Here is a 17876-nt window from a genome sequence, read left to right as displayed (position 1 = left end):
AATTTTGGGAATTATGTAATTGGTAATAACATTAAGTTTTAAATGCCAATTATAAAATGATGTTCTTCCCCATAATCTAGTGCCTATGATGGCAATAATGCTGCCTCAAGTTTCAAAACCAAGCCTACAAAGTATAAACAAAGAATGGTAATAGTTTATAATATAAAATGCTGATTTGCTTTTCAGAGATTTTCAAGTTCAAATTCTTAAAACCTGGTTTTCATTCTATAAAGCTTCAACCTTTGACAACAGCTTGCAATCTTGAGCATTTGGTAAAATTTTGCATGACTGAAAAATAAAATACGTATCCAGAATCTAGTCAGTAAAAGTAAAATCAGATTCCTTTACAATGAACTTCTAGGAGAGTCCAACATGTCTACTGAAATTAGATTTCACCACCACAGAGAAAAAGGCTGTGTGTTCAAGCAGTAACAAGCATAAAGCGTAAGACTGTTGCCCACCCCACCCCGCGCTATCCTGGTACAGCATGGGGAAGTGCTTGTTATGAGCTATCACATGAGAGGACATGTTTCTTCACTGCTGTTGGAACTACAAGCAGTTTTCTAAAGAAGGAACACAATTTTATCTTACCCAGTCCATATCTGATACCAAATAAAATTGAACCAAGCATGCATTTTAATTATTGTCACAAAATTACTCAGGAGCAACATAAAAAAACCAACCTATAACAAACTATTCTGAATAATTTTTACTACATACAGAAAAAAAAAAAAAAGTCCAAAACCCTATCAAACAAAAAAGAGTATCAGTTGGGAATTTGCAATGTTTTTCTTGTACACATCTCTGATCCTAGTAACACCAATTACAATGTAATCACATTTAAAAACAAGTCTCACCTATTACAATTATTTAAAAAATATATCAACCCATATGAGATTTTTAAGTATTAAGAAATACATTTAAATGAAAATGACTTAGGCTTTTATTTTTAAAACCGGAATTAAAAAACTCATCTTCCATAGCTCAAGCGTATAGAAGGTATCTGGTTAGACATATATTTCAGCTTTACTTTATTTGCTCTCCTCCATCACAAGTTCCTTTTATGCTTATTTATCTAAGATTCAGCTTTAATTAATCTCTTCTTATCTAACAAATCAATTAAACTTCCATTGAATTGACATGGTTTACACTAAATGTTTCTCAGCAAGTATAAATACATATTTATACTAAATATTTCTTCTTATCTTTAAAAGAACAATTTTCTAAAAGAAACCTCTATTCATTACCTAAGTTTTTATGATTGCATCTCTTTGTGGCCACATTGTAAGTCTATGTGTGCAATACTCTCTAATACATAAAACTGCTCTTGTAACTTTTAGTTATGTGCAAAATCTTAGCTGAGTAGACTTAAAGTGCTGCCAATACCGATAGATCTGCCTTCTGATTAAAAGCTATAGTAGCAATATAAACAATTTAAATCAAATACCATCACTCCTCCACCCCCCAAGTGAAATTCATTCTACTCATTCACTGGTTCATTTTACAAACACTGATATAAACTGACCTAGGAACTAAGTAAGATTCTGACAAGTAATTTCAACACAACTTATTAAACATAATACCATCTATACAATAACAAAGTTAAACTAGCTTCACAGCAACTAAATATTACCACCTAATTCATAAACAAAATGTGTCCAATATGTGTGCTACTAAAAACAAAACAAAACCTTTCAGTTTCCCACAACTATGTTATTTGTACCACTAGATGGCAATCTTCTTTATATTTGATTAGGGTAAAACTGAAATCACTGGTGGGAAAGATAGGATGGTGAAAAAGGAAGAAATGTCTAATAACATCAAAACGAATATACAATACAAATCAAATATGCAAATGAAGACTAGGTTAATTGTTATGAAATAACTGCAAACAGTAATAATTCTTCCTCTCTATAAGTGAAAGAACAAGCTATCCTTTCCAATAATCCCTCCCCTCCCAAATAAAAACAAATATAAAGGGTATAAAAACCAAGCCACTAAGACATTTTTTCCATTCAAGATTACAAGTGCTTCACAAGAGACAACTGGCCTATTGCTGTGTTCTGTTATCCAATTCAATCCTAGACATCAATAGGATAAACACAAATGAAAAGCTGGCTCTACTCTACCATATGAACAAAAGGTTGCTAAGAGAAATTTTACATAGAGCTAGGTTTAAAATTAATGCTGAGCATAAGAACTATTTCCATGTCTGACACACAAGCTTTTAAAAATCAATGAAAACAATAGAAGGTGAAATAAGGAGAAAACAGGATTACTCACCGTGGAGTAGTAACTGTTTCCTTTTCTGTGTGCAGCTCCCCCAGCAGAGCTGGGTAGTTCCCTGGAGGTGCCAAGAGAGGTTAGCTAGCCCTGCCCCTCATCGCATAACAACACATCCTTTCACATATTAATGAAATGGTCTCAACTCTTAGACCTTAAGCGTGATGTTTGGTTTTTTTTTTTGAGTGAAAAGTTAGTAAAAGCTGAGGTCCTAAGAATGATTTAACTAAGAATGACTTAACCGGTTTATCAGAGGAAAGGGGGCACAAAGTAAAGAAGAAATATTTCAGATGAAAAATGATGACTCCTCTACCTTGAGTAACCCTGTTTTTATGCGTGTTATTAGTTTTTTACATTCTGTGACAGCTGGTTAAACCTAAAGGATTATAGAGTGGACTGCAAAAGGAGAAATTAATGACGATTTGAGGATTAAAGGCAAGTGTCCAGTATTCCTGTGTGACTCTGGAAAGACAATCCAACTTCCACATCTATAAAGGTAGAACTATGAGTATAAACTACACACAAATATTTATATTAAATCATTAACTAAAGGTTCCAAGAGCAAAATAGAGAGATTCCATTTTATAATCAATTCAGCAACCTTGGTATCTAACAAAACTTAAAAATTAAAATTGTACTAGATTTTAAAAATTTACCCTTAATTACCCTCAAGGGACCTTATTTTACCCATCCTTTGTAACGGTTAAATTTATAGCATGTACAAGGTACTTAGTAAACTACATTGCTAAAAGACAAAAAGTACAATGTAGATACCATTGGGTTTATTATTTACTATATACTTAGTAAGCTTTTTGTCTTTTTGTCTCTAATCACATAACACAGAAAATTGGTTTTCACATATAGTAGCCATTTCCCTGAATAATGGGATTAAGACCATCCTATATACTCTATTAAGAACTAAATTAGAATTTTCTTACAGGAAAACTCAGAATGAAACTAAGCTTCCAGTTTCTCATTACTGCAATTTTCCAGAAGACAAATACTAATAATAAATGCACAAGGTGAACTTAATAAGTGGTTTAACCAAAAAAAAAAACAATTAAAGCAGCTAGAATATTTTGCCTAATTGAGATTTACATAAAAAAAATAAAAATACTGTTCAAATTTTAAAAAATTGTTTGAGTTGCTATGTGCTTCCAAAAACTGCTCTGGTATTTCAGAAAATGCATAATGTCCCGTAATATAACAGCCAAATTATTTGCTGTTGACAGGAGTGACTTCCTCGGGCATCTCTGGCATTACATTAAAGCATCTCTTACAAGTATGCATTTCCTTTTCTCCCTCACCTGGTACATTTTACTGTGTTTCATCTGGAGTAACTAATGTCCAAAGTAAAGAGTTTTTGTCTGCTAGTTTCAAATTTGCCTGCTGCTGACAATTTATTTGAGAATTATGCTACAGATATTCTTTCCTTACACTAGGCAGTGTGATTTAATATCACAGAAAACGGTACCATCAATTAAAGTTAGTTTTTTCAAATCAATTTACACTTAGAAGATTTTAACAATTACTGACATATTAAAATAAGCATATTAGAAATTTAAAATACTAACTTTATTTTATGATACTTTGGTGAGAACTAATTTACTATCCTCAAAAAAAGCCAGAATGTTATATAAAGAAAATACACATAAAAAGGCACACATTACCAAAATAAATTAAAATTTCAGATGAAAATGATACCAGTTAGAAATTAGTTTTAAAGGAAAGGATTCTGTTATAAACTATTTAAAGGGCCAAGGAAGACATTACAAACTCCCCATTTTGGCAATTCAAAAGCAACGGGGCTGCTCATTCATCTTTAATTCTATTTTGTATAATCATTATCCTGCATAGATGTATGTAATTATAAAGAACCCTAAAAATGTGTATTATTCAATGATTAAAACAATAGTTTTCATTGTTTTATTTTATTTCATTATATAAATACAAGAACACATTTTATATGTATACTTTTAAATATATTAAAATATATAAACATGATACATTGATATAATTTCTATTATATTTAATTATATTAAATTTTCACTTTATAAGTGAAAATTCTAAAACAAAACTTTTCAGTCTAAATTATCTTAACTCTTCACTTTTTCTGAGAAAAAGGATACTCAGGATCAATTTTATAACTTATATAGTAATGTAGGTTAACAAACTACTTATAATCCATGGCAATAATGAAATTTTTATAACATGGTATTCTTTTCCTTATTGAAAATGCATTTTATTACATGTAAATCTACCTGGTTTTATAATAACCAACTATATGGAACTTTTATCCTGATGCCCATTTCCTTCAAAGGATAAAAAGACTTTGCTTCAATTCACTATTATAGTTACATGGCATAAATATGGTTACATGCTGATAAGAACTGCACCGGAAACCTCTAAGCCTCCTGAGCTGACCCTTTAGCAGTACATCCCAATGAACCCTCAATACTTAAAATCTTCTAATCATATACACAGAAGATACATGCTTTTGCTCTTAGATAAACTGCTGGATTAAATGACCACACTTCTGATTGTCAACACATTCAAACACAACTAAATGTGCTAATGTAATAAATTCATTGCATATGAAATCACATTTTAGTATGCCATAAAAAGAGTTAGGTTCTTACTATATTACACACTGTAAAGATTATCGGAGAATAAAAACCATTTCTGCAGGTCTCATTTAAAAATATTCTTTAAAATCAATCTCTCTTCACAAAAATGAATTTTGGTAAAATTGTTGTCAAACTATAAAACTGATGAAAAACAGAAGTTCTTTAAAAGAATTCAACGAATTCCCAGGTAAACTTAAAACAGATTTCCTTACCCAAAATGACCCTATTTGTCCCTCTTAAATCTAATGAGCAATCTAAAGTTCAATGCCTAGAAATAGTTTTTAGATTGAAGTAGGTGGGAATTATGAAAAAGCATGACTCTAAACATTGACTATACAAAATATGGGAAAGACAAACAAGCTGCCTTTTAAAAACATTCCTTAAACATTTTTAAGATTTATATTGCAAAATTAATAACTAATTCTCCTCTGTGTTTTTTGAGGGTGTAGGAGTTACTTATTTTTATGTGATTTTCATTAAATTGCTCAGCAGAATGATGTTGATGTTGAGAGAAAATGATCAAAGATAGTTTACTGAAACTTAGCAGTTATCAACTTTTAATAAGTGAGCTAAAGTTACATATTACTGATTTCATTTAAACCTAATTCTTTCAACTTAAATGGTAATACTAACAATAGACTAAATCGAGACATTGATTCAAAATAATACTCTGAAACGTACTTAACTTCATAAGAGTAATTTGGTAACTCTAAAATAAAAAATTCAAAATCGCAATGAATAACAAATTTCACCCCAGCTTTTTTGCTACAAAATCCTCAATCAACACTGATTTCAGACAAAAAAGTATTTTTTTCTTTTTGAAAGAGTATTTATCTTAATTAACTCAGTAAACTAACATAAGAACTTAAATATCTCTGAGTTCATATTTTAAAACTCATTAACATTGAAAGTTATCATAGTACCATAGGAAAATCTGAATAACCTTTCAAGTTTATAGACCTAAATTATGCCTCAGGTATTTTTGGCCTAACAATGACAAAAGGTTAAAGTGATATAGAAACACCACCAATAATTATAAAACCAATGACTCATTATGTGACTAAGACTTAAAATATATGCCAAATGGCAAAACAGCAAAATATGTAAAGTAGTTATTTTTACTTACAAGTTAGTAACCGGCTCTCCTTTCAATGGAGGTAGGAGGTTTCCCGAGCCAATTAAACAGTTGTGCACTATAGTCAGACTCTGTAGAACATCATCTCTAGAAAAGACAAAAAACCAAGGGTCTAGGATGAACCACAAAAACTTGATCAAGTAGGGATATACATTAAGGCAAAGACATGGCAAACATCTCAGTTTACCCACTTAATAGTGCAAAGTAATTCAACAGTTATTTACTGGTCATGCTAGACCTGCTTTTATTTAAACAGGCTCTAAATAATCTCAAGTAACAACTGCTCTTTGTGAAGCAAGTCTGAATTCAATCAGCTGTTTACCTGAAGATCACTACCACTAACAAAAATGGAAAAATAGTATTACAGATCTTCCAGTATAGTCCATCTTTTGAAAGTGGGCTAGTTAAAAATTTACTCCAAAAAGCAGTTTTGTACTATATACTATATAGTCGACATAAGTCAATCATACTTCTTTCTCCAAACCCACTTCTACTGAATTTGCTATTAAAATTTCCTGGTATTTGATATAGTGGTTTTCTTACTATTATTCTAGGAACTTTTAAAAATTCAAACTACAAAAGTCTAATGGCCTCAAACAATTGTTGCTTATTAAAGCCCCTAGAGAGAGAGAGAGAAAGTACTCTCAAAGATATTTATCTAAGTAACATTAATTCAATAAAATTAATTAGTAAGAGTTAACAACACAATAAAATCTAAGCTGAATCTAGAAAAACAGCCATTTCCTTTTTCCTTTCAAAGGGGGCATACCTACACATACCAGTACTTACCAAAAGATGCACAAGTGACACTGCTAAGTGGAAGGCAGTAAAAACAAACTACAGAAAAACCTGTTTTTCTATTTAAACTGTTTGATTATTATGACAAAATTTCTGTTATACAACACTATATTTATTAAATGGTTTTCTAATTACTTACGGCGATATTCTAAACACACACTGAAAATAAATACATCAAATATGAAAGACACAAAATGACTTTCGTCTGTAATCATGTAACACTAATTGATTATAAAAGAAAACTAACCTAGACATTTCAAGTTCTCCATCCCCACAATGCTGGAGTTTGATGAGCTCAGGTTGAAGAAAAGAGTCCAACAGATAGAAGGCAAAAGCCACTTCATCAGAAGAAGGAACGTGCCACTGGATTCCTAGATTCCATAAGTCCCCTGGTTTACCCCAGTCCTAGAAAAGAACAGCATTGGTACAGCAGGTTGAGAAGTTGGAAAACAAAACAAAACATACACACATCACTCAAAAGGTTTAAAAGAAAATGTATAAGTAATCCAAACTTAAGGTGGTGGCAAATAACACACACACACAATGGCATGAAAACATCATATAACTCCTACGTTATCATTCCTAAAAATGGTCTCCCTAAAGAGCCACTCAAATATTAGTTTACTATAAGAACAACTGTAACTTTATGTGAGGCTATTGAGTTCCCCAATAAAATTATATGGAAATAAAGAGGTTAGATATTGGATACCAAGTCATTTCACACAAAAACAGAAAAGAAAACCAGAGTTAGCTCCAGCATGAATTCAAAACATTCCAGGGAGGGCCCCTTTAGTTGCTAGACGGGTTGCTGCTCCAATCATGAGTCACTAAATAAAGCCAAATAGATCTTCAAAACAAACATTCCAATAACAGTTTTAATAATCTACTGTAAAAAAGTAACACCTTTATACACAGAAGGAAAAAAACCCACACTTTGAATCCCTTAGAAAAATAAACCAACATTTCCTTGAATCCTAAATTATTAAAGATGCTTGCCTTGATAGGAAAATATTCAGGAGGAGGCTTGTCAAAGCCACCTGGCACACTGCAGTATTCTGTAGGGTAGATAAGTGTAGTAGAACGAAGAAGGTGATGCAAAAGGTTACAAGACAGAGTGTAACCCTGCTTACAGGTTAAATGTAGGGTTCTTTGCAGAATCTTTACAAGTTGCTCTCTATAAAGTAGCAACTTCTTCCCATCCACTCGAGTAATCTGAAAAGAGGAAGAACCGTTGAAGATAATTTGATTAAAAGATCAAGAATCAGTAATTAATGCAAAGGTTAATATTTAGCCACTTAAGTAGCCTAAAATCGTTTTGATTCATTTCAGGGTTTTAATTATATTCTCACAATTAATTCTTTAAGATCTAAACACATTTTCTGAGTATGGGCTTTCATGTGCTATGCCATGGTAACATCCTTTTCCAAAGAGTATCTCATTCAAGAGACAAAACTTAATTGGGTTTCTGTCCTTCGGTTCCTGAACTAACCCATAAAGGAAAATGAAGTGTGACTGATGATGGCCAAATTCAGAACATAGGCAATAAATAAATAAATAAATAATTGCCAAATCTGATATACTTTTCAATTAATGAACTATCCGTATTAGAATCACTCAATAAAAAGTCAAGTAGAGTACTGAATATGAAGTAATCAACAATATCACTCCTTTGATAACAAGAAAATGCACCTGTTTTGCAGATGTATCAGTATCAACAACTTAAGATTTTTCATGTTTTAATGTCAAATTTTAAAAAAAGAATGAATCCTAAAAGGAAGCTAACACTTTTGTAGTAATATTTTCTTATTCCAAAGATTTACAATACCTCAGACAAAAGCTGAAGATTCCATAGTAATTCCTTGTCTAGCTCTTCTTCATTTAATACATCATCATCTAAAAATGGCAAAATAGCATCAGAGGAAAAAAAACACCTATGTATTCAACTAAATGCATCATTTCTAAATATTTATATTAAATGCTCCTAATAGCTGAAAAAGTCTCTTTTAGGGAGATTTTTCATTCCTTTGTCATGAAGCTGAACCTCCAGAGGAGGTAGAAACTCAATTTTCAAGAAAATAAACACACCAACCAAGATGTTTGACTCTCCATACATCATAAAACAACATTTTTGACAGCAACCTTGAATGGTTCTAGTATGTATAAAAATATTAACTTAATAAAGTAAAATTTCTAAGGACCTGTCAGCATAGTGATACCTTACTTTAAGCAATAAACTTAGTACTAAAATTAAAATACTGCATAGCTCAAAGAATCTGTTTTCATCATCAACAGAGTTCTAGAAACCAAGAACAGTTTTTTATCTAAAATTGTAAAGACAGAATGATAACCTTATGACTTACTCATTGTAAGCTGAGTGATAACACTGCAGCAGTGGGGAACAAATAGCTTCAAAGATTCCTCTGGGCAGCACTGAAAACATATTTGTATAAATAAGTTTTTTTCAAAGGCACAAATATTTAACAGTCACAAACTACACACTAGCATTATTTTCAGTGGCAAATAAGGGCTGTAAGCAGCTACTGAAAGAACTATGAATTTTAAGCATTACAATCACGTGATTGATTCATTAATGCATCAGCCCCCCCACAAAACAAAACCCAAACTCACCTTTACAGCAGCACGGCACATATCTGCCACCATACGGCCAGCTACTCTGGTTTCAAATATGTGTGAAATAGAAAAATTAAAAACCTTCTGAAGGGCCACCTGTTAAGGTATATAAAAAATGAAAATGTCTAATCAGCATTTTAAAGAAAGTTAAATATCTTATAAAACATAAAAAAGAATATGCTCAGACTATACTAAAAGTAACCAAGTAGGAAATTTTTTAGCCATCAGAATTCATAAGGATTTTCTTAATAATCTTGCATTTGTATTTATAAACAATCTTTGCACAAGACCCTAATGTGAAGAAAACATTTGAGGCTCAAGATTTCATTTGCTATAGAAACACTAAACATAAAATTAGAGCTCTCGAAAGCAAATACAATTTAATTATCTTGTTGGCTAATTCAATATACATTTACCTCTAAAAGACTTGAAACAATTTATTTTATAATCAAGTCACAGAATTGTAAATGCTAAATGCAATAATGAACTCTAGATGTGGATGAATAATATTGAAAATTATAAACAATTCCTTTCAAAAGATTTTGGTTAAGAGATATTTATGTTAATTTATTTATACTCACGTAAGCTTAGTAAATATTTCATGCAGCTATAAGACAGTTTAGCTATTTAATGAGGATAAACAGTGATTGAACAGTGATAATCTCGAATGAGGGAAGAAGAAAACACAGTGTGGTCTTAAAGACCATACTATACAAAAAGGGTAACAACCAGTATCAAGTGAGTGTTGGCAGAAATGTCTTAAGGACAAACTATTTCTCATTCACCATACTTTGCCACATTTTTGTATTTTTAGGACTTAATTTCTATCATGTGATGGCATAAACAATTTCCAATACTTTTCTCCCAAGTAGTATTTAATTGTAAATTTTAAAAAGAGTCGATTATTGTTATTTGTAGTAACGTTCTATAAAGTTGCTGTGAGCACTTAATTATCAAATACTAAATTGCTAGCTAACAAAACCACTTTTCCTAGGAGAAATACAGGATTTATGTTCCTACAAGCCTCTGGTTACATTTCATCAATTGATGAATTTTGTTGTATGCGTTTCTGTTTAAAGACACCTTATTTAATATATATATTTGATTCGTTAACATTGAACTCAAAGTCAATAGCACTCTAACTGATGACTGAACAAAGCTTATCTAAAACATGTTATCTTTCTCCGTTAGACACATCACAACTCTTGTATGCTTGAACACTAAAAAGTGGCCCCCGCTTTTTGGGGCCATTTTAAACAGCAAAATCATCAATAAAAGGCACGAGAATGTGGGAAACCTAGCACTAGATAGACCCCAAAAGGACACTTGTTTACAGTACGAGAGCTGAAACAAGAAGGCAGAGTGTCACCTTTCTCAACTTCAGTTGGAAACATGAGCAACTCAGATTTTCCCCCACTTTTATAAGCCTACACAAAAGCACTGGAAGTAATGATAGGGAATCCAAATAAATTTAATAAGTAGGTGAATTTACAAAGATGGAATTTATGAATAATGAGGATCAACTGTATATTTTTTTCAAATTTTAGTATGGAAATAAAGGATAAACTGGCATTCATACACACTCTTAAAGTAATTTGAAGTTCAATTTTTAAAGCATCAAACAAAGTCAAAAGATTGGAATTTAATTTTTTATAGCAATGCATTCTTACCATAAATATTTCTTTGGAACACTGTGTAAGGATTGTACTAAACGTAGAAGACAGACCTAATTCAACTAAACTCTCCAAGTGAGTCATTTTCTCAGTTTCTGTCTCTTCTCTTGTTTGCTCCAATGTGCTACTTTCTATAAGTGCAAAGCATCTAAATAAAAGAAAGTATAATTTTAGCAACTAAAAGCTGGTTAACATTTTTGATGATTAGATAAACACTGTCATGACTATTCAAGTGATAGCTAATTGGTACATAGCTCACAAATCAATTGTCCTTTTGTAACTTCAGAAGCCTCGTCCTTGGGTAGTAGTTAAATACAGGTTGCAACGCGGGGAGAGACTGGGACAGAACATTACTTTTTTTGAATGTCAGCAAAAGGGTGGGTCTGGGGTATACATGCTCACCTGTCCATAAACTGTAAGACAAAATCCTCAAATTCAGCTGTGGCTGAACAAAGTTCTCGTTCTACCTATAACATGTTAATGCGGAGATAAATTAGAAATACCCTCTGATTTTTTCCTGTGAACTAACAAAACTCCATTATGGTCTACACAATAGATAGAATGCTGCGTTAGAGTATTGCATACTTTGGAAACAGCACCATAATCACATATCAATTTAGAATATCTTGACCTACTACTTTCCAGGAATCAAAATAAGAATTAACGTGTTTGATAAAGGCCAAACCAGAAGAAGCTAAGCAGCTATTTATATTATCTACATTTTTCAAAGTTTGAAACTGCTGGTGTGTGTGTAAAGGATTATCTCTCACTATTTGAACATCGAAATGACAAAAGTCAAGTAGTAAACATGCCTGCATTAAAGAAAATAGTTCTGAAAGAACGACAGTAATAAAGAAAATTGCTCTTCATTAAATGCCAATCCCCTAAACAGATTTATTTCTAACATAAGATGAAAAAAAAATACAACCTTTGCTTAACATTAAAAAGTGACAAAATCACTGAAATACACCTCTAGATGTCAAAATAGCAATGATGACACGGCCCTCCATTTATATCATTATAGTCACAAAACAGTAATTTTAATTTGCTAGCACCTACCCAAAGTTGCTTTTAAGCTATCAGCTATTACTATGCATACACAATAAGAATTAGAACTCAGTTAACCAATTTCTTTACAACCAGAAAGCATCCTTACTTCTGTGAGGTCATTTCTTTCGTGTAGTACAGATGAACAGTCTACTAAAGGCACCAGAGTGGAAAATGTTGCTATAAACTGGAATGTAATCTGTGGAAAGATGCAGCAGATTTAGCATTAATTACATAATTCTAGTTCAAAAATAAAAGCATGCCATAATCTACAATAAAGTATCCAAATAAATTATTGTTAGGGAAGTCCCACAACAACCTTTCTGGAAATTTTTCACTTAGCATTGAATATAATTTTATGGTTGTCCACAATGAACTAGCTTTAGTAATGAGATTATACTACATTTATTTTCACATAGTTATTTTATTAGGTTTAAGCACAAAGTTCCCTAACTTTTTGTCACAGAGAGTTACTTTGCCTCTCACCTAAAAATGTAACATAACTAGGGGTGACTAGTAAATGCTAATATGTGGCAGCTAGAGACCGGGGAAGACGGAAGGTGAGCAACGTTGTCAAAGTAGGATCTGACATTTTCCACCCAGTAACTTCGATCATGCCCCTTTCCCCCCAGCCCCCATCACCAGTGTAGATGAAGGGAAGAGCAAGTGATCAGATGCCAGGATTTTTTAATGTCTCTGCTTAAGAAAAATAGTAAATATATAATGAGCTTTATAACATCAAATGACCATTAAATGCATACAGTTTTGTGGCAAGTTACTTATGAAGGAAGATGTTATATAGATCAATTAGCCGTCCACAGATCTAAACTTGGGCATCTACACTGAATTATTTTATACTGAATTATGTTCTAAAAAGTATTTAAAGAAAAATTCACAGGAGGCCTATTCCCACAATGATAGCTTAGCTACAAACCAGAATCCTCAGTGTGCTCACCATGCATTTACTGAAGTCATTTGGGTCCACCCCAGGCAACGCTCTCATCAGCAGAGGTAGCATGTGTGTCGGACCTTCAGGAAACCATCGGCCCCCTGATACCAAACTGCGGGCCACTCCAATCACACAACTTAAAGTAGCTGTGAGCTGGTGAGGTTCTGTTAAAGTCTCTAGTGCAGGATATGTTCTACAGTTTGAAAACAGAATTTTAAAATAAATTTCCATGATAAACATATATAATACACTAAATATACTAAATTCATAAAGTGTACTTTGGTTTAAAGGTTTGTAGCTAGCAGAATATTTTGAGTGAATATTTGCTCTCAAAGTTAACAGAATTATACAAATAAAGGAAAGGTACATGTTTCCCCAAGCCCCTGCATTTCATAACCTTTCTCCATGCAAATTCCACAGTGAAAAAGAACATAAACTGGTAGATTTTGCATTATTCCCGCCCTTCTTAATCCTCTTTCACATGCTAATAGAATTGCATCTAATCTAATCACGATTATTAGAATTTAGGAATAACACGTTACAACTACTCCTCTCTATCCCACTTACAGAAATATCATCTTACTTACTAAAACGGTGAAATTTCTATTTTCTACTTTTAAAAAGATAGCAAAACAGAAGTCACAGAAACCAAAGCAGAATAGAAAAGTAGAAGGAAGAGAAAACCAGAATAACTGTAGCCAGGGCTGAGGCTTTAACAAAACATGTAAAGCTACACTTACCTTTCAAGTACAGGGGGTATTACTAACTCAGGTCTCATGAGTGCAAGATTCTGCAGAGCCTGGGCTGCTTCTAAACTACCAGTTTTGCTAAACATAGCCAAGAGGACAGGTTGAATAATACATTGTACAAAGTCTGTAACATCTTGATCAGTAAGCTTATGGCTATCAGGCACAGGAGTTAACCAAGAAGGTTTCTTGTATCTTTCACGATGCAATCTTCTAACAACACTGTTTGGCAACCGCTGAAGTAGTTTCATTAACTTGTTCTGGGGACACAGAAGCAAAAAGTCCTAGGTAGGTTCTATTTCCCACATAAGTATTCATGGCTCCCCTGTACCCTCCCAAGAAAAGATTTTTAAAAGAGCTCTTATAATCTTATTACAAAGACTTGTATGGTATATCTTGATAGAATAAATCCTCTTACCAATTAACTATTGATAATAATCAATACAAATGTGTCTCAAATTTCAGTTTTAACATCTTGCACCACATAATCTTGCATCACATGAAGTCATTTAAAAAATAAAAAACTGACACAATAAAACTAAAAACATGATTCCATGCTCTGGTGGCATTTTTGTTACCATTCTGTTACCAGAATGTGGTATTTTGTCACCAGTTACCATACCAGTACTACCTTAATTTGTTTTTATGATTTATGAACACAGTTAAGTTAATTTGAACTTTATCACTTATACAGAGCCAAAGCTTATTTGAGGGACAGAAAATGTATTACATGTAACACAATAGACAATAGTTATTTGTGACAATATCTTTAAAAATTCCAAACCCTAGAGTGAAAAACAGACAGACTCACCAGCCACCGCCCATTATTTGAAGGATGGTAAAAAGATGTGATGCTGTTAAACAAACCAGCCAAATGTTTTTGCACTAGCTTACTTGGTCCACCCTGTTTAGATAAAAAGAGTAAAAATATCAGTACCCACATTATACTGTAAAATCGGAGGTGTTAACAGGCCTAAGATTATATATAAATCTCTAATTTGGCTCCTGTTCATTCCACTGACAAAAATCAATTCTACCTCTAAATAAGAGTAAATAACATTTCCCGATGAACTTCACACAAATCAATTCAAAACATTCTATTAAAAATAAGGGCAACTCACTGAACCCAAATTAGAAAACGGAAAAGGTATGTCTCAATTCAGGATAACAGGATCTTTTACTCTTATGCAAGCAAGTAACTTTTGTCACTAAGATTACCATTTAAAATAATCAAGAGTGGTAACATCAAGCATGAAAAACATTCCTCAAATGATTCAAGAATTGAATTTCTCATTGCAGGACATGCAGAGGTTAAGATTTACACAAATGCATAAAATATTTTATTATTATTTCTAAATGTTTCAAATAATTAAATCAAAATATGTGTGACTACATTTTGACTCAAAAGAAAAAAAATTTCTTAATCTATTGCCAAAACAAACACAAAACAACCAAACAACAACATAACCTGGGGGGGCGGGGGGAATGAGGGAATAGGCAAGCATTCATCTTATCAAGTAGAGCAGCCCTGGGAAAAAGGACTACATAAAACTTGACCTCAAAAACCTCCTGTCTCAAGATGATCTTCTTTCAGTAAACAACACAAACTTAATTAAGAATGTTTTCCTACTGAAATGAAATCCACGTTCATATTTCCCAATCTAGAACGGGGCAACCACTAAAAAGACCATAATTAATTCCAAAGCAAAATACCAACAAAATTTTCAAAATTCTAACATAACATTTAGCATTGCTGATTTCTAAATAAATTCAAAATTCATATTAAACACAAAATGACACTGCCAATGAGAACAACTGTGTGAGAAAAAACTGCAACATTAACTAAAATAAGGCTGATACTAATCACTAATTCTATGGCTCCTAAAAAAATGAATTCCAACTCATTGCTTATGTAAGATAGTAAACATCCAAGAGTTTTTGTTCTTATTGCACATCAGAAAGAAAATCGGATTCCCACTGTTTAATAATGCAATAGCAAAAACTGGGGAGCTTGAATTTCCTTTTTCTCTTTTAATCTTAAAATAAAATTTAACAACTATACCTCTCCCAACCATTCTGACCTTTTCACAGATACAACTAGTACAAAACAACCAACTGAAAAACAACATAATCTAGGAGGAAATACCAAACAGAATAATTATTAAAGGAGACAGCTGTAGAAGAAATATGAATGACAATCCAGAAAATCATAGTAAAAAGTTGTTCTATATCATTTTGTTTTTTAAATTGTTAAGAAAAATTTTGTGGGATTATACCATGAGGTTCTATATTCTTATTTAAAAAGTAATGTTGAAATCCAAGCATGTGGATATATTTTTACTTTTCCTCAATGTTGTCAGTAAAATAATCCTTCAGACTTTTCCTTTCACTAAGATTGTTAATAAACTTTGCATTCAGCGCAATGTTTCATGTGAACATTGATACTAAATCATATGTAGAACCATGAATTCTAATCCCACCTTTTATCACTCTCAATTCGGCTAAGTCTCTTTTTTTAATATAAATTTTATTGGGAAATATTGGGGGCAGTGTGTTTCTCCAGGGCCCATCAGCTCCAAGTCGTTGTCCTTCAATCTAGCTGTGGAGGGCGGAGCTCAGCTCCAAGTCCAGTCGCCGTTTTCCATCTTTAGCTGCAGGGAACGCAGCCCACCATCCCATGTGGGAATTGAACCAGCAACCCCGTTGTTGAGAGCTTGCGCTCCAACCAACTGGGCCATCCGGCTGCCTCGGCTAAGTCTTTTAATCTATGGGTCTGGTTCCTGGTCTGTAAAACTTACATTCTGAATCTCTCAAAACTCTATAAACTTTTGACTACTTTTAAGGTGCATTGGTTATGGGCAGTTATAAGTGGTACATTATGAGTACAATTCTGAGGCTAAACATATCCAAGAACCAAGTGACCAACTCAGCCACTAATACAGACTTGTGTAACTATACAGAATTTTTGTATGGTTAACATACAATTAAATGAACTACATATAAAGCAAATATATTACAAACCATCATGGCAGTGATCCATATTACAGCATGTCCTATATCATAAGCATTTGTTAAAAATCTTGGGACTAATACTTGACTGCTTCCCACTGGGAGGTTCAAGCTTCTCAGAATTCTTGTAAATATCTTTAAAAGAAAAAAAAGAATTAAGAATACATATTTACAGATATCAAGTAACTCTTTCCTTAAATAACTTAAGTGTTAGATACTAGTATTATTGGATGTATTCTCATTTGATCAGTTTTGAAGCAATTTATAGACTGCTTAGTAATCTGCTTTATTCTTTGAAAATTATATACAAATATCTATAAAAATTTAAAAATGATACTCTGAGGTGACAGGCATGTGGATACGAAGCAACTGTATCCATATAACCATAAATGGACAAATGAAATACAGTAAAATGTAAAAAGGCAAAACGTACATAACTGCAGTTAAACGTGAAATATTTTGACTCCTATCTCTAAATATACGAAAAAATTATTCTCTTATATTCTTATTCCATGCCAAGGATGCACAAAATGGAAATGTCTTCTGGCAGATTCCTTTCCCTCTCTAAATTTTAACATTGGCTTGATTTTTTCCCCTAAGAATTTGCATTTTTATGTCATTTAATAATCACATTTTAATACAATTAAATTTATATTTTAAATCTCTCATTACTAACAGATAGGGGGCCCAAGGGTAGAGAAAAATTACTTCTTAGTTTCCACTGGCCAGCAACACCAGAATACAGCACAAGAAAAGGCAAACAGAGCATTTGCCTTTGCTGGTCCCCAGCCTGGCTCTACCGTCACCACAGGTTTTACAATCACCTGGATGCCCTACACCAGCCCTCCGGAGGCTCTATCGGTGATTCTATTGCAGGTAAAACAATACCGAAGATGCAACGTTAAGAACACTGAACCTAGAGACACTCTAGCTTTATTTACTCTAGGAAAATATATGTGATCTAAAAACTGGAGAACA

General features: G+C 32.6%; 1 protein-coding gene across 1 annotated transcript in view; it reads right to left on the bottom strand.

Annotated features, from left to right (window-relative positions):
• PSME4 (proteasome activator subunit 4) overlaps window positions 1–17876 on the bottom strand; it is an 87760-nt gene that overhangs the window by 39527 nt on the left and 30357 nt on the right. The window contains exons 8-20 of the mRNA XM_019719483.3: window positions 16911–17033; window positions 14701–14793; window positions 13884–14149; window positions 13150–13336; window positions 12304–12393; window positions 11550–11614; window positions 11145–11295; window positions 9472–9570; window positions 9204–9273; window positions 8669–8736; window positions 7840–8055; window positions 7091–7248; window positions 6037–6132 (exon numbers count right to left, since the gene is read on the bottom strand). Of these exons, the coding sequence (XP_019575042.3) occupies window positions 6037–6132; window positions 7091–7248; window positions 7840–8055; window positions 8669–8736; window positions 9204–9273; window positions 9472–9570; window positions 11145–11295; window positions 11550–11614; window positions 12304–12393; window positions 13150–13336; window positions 13884–14149; window positions 14701–14793; window positions 16911–17033 (1682 nt within the window). The remainder of the gene's footprint in view (window positions 1–6036; window positions 6133–7090; window positions 7249–7839; window positions 8056–8668; window positions 8737–9203; window positions 9274–9471; window positions 9571–11144; window positions 11296–11549; window positions 11615–12303; window positions 12394–13149; window positions 13337–13883; window positions 14150–14700; window positions 14794–16910; window positions 17034–17876) is intronic.

Source organism: Rhinolophus sinicus, chromosome 2 (genome assembly GCF_057876585.1).
Source record: "Rhinolophus sinicus isolate RSI-liver-muscle chromosome 2, RSI-T2T, whole genome shotgun sequence".
Lineage (NCBI taxonomy): Eukaryota > Metazoa > Chordata > Mammalia > Chiroptera > Rhinolophidae > Rhinolophus > Rhinolophus sinicus.
The sequence above is the reverse complement of the archived record's forward strand: the minus strand, read 5'-3'. Positions and strand labels throughout refer to the sequence as shown.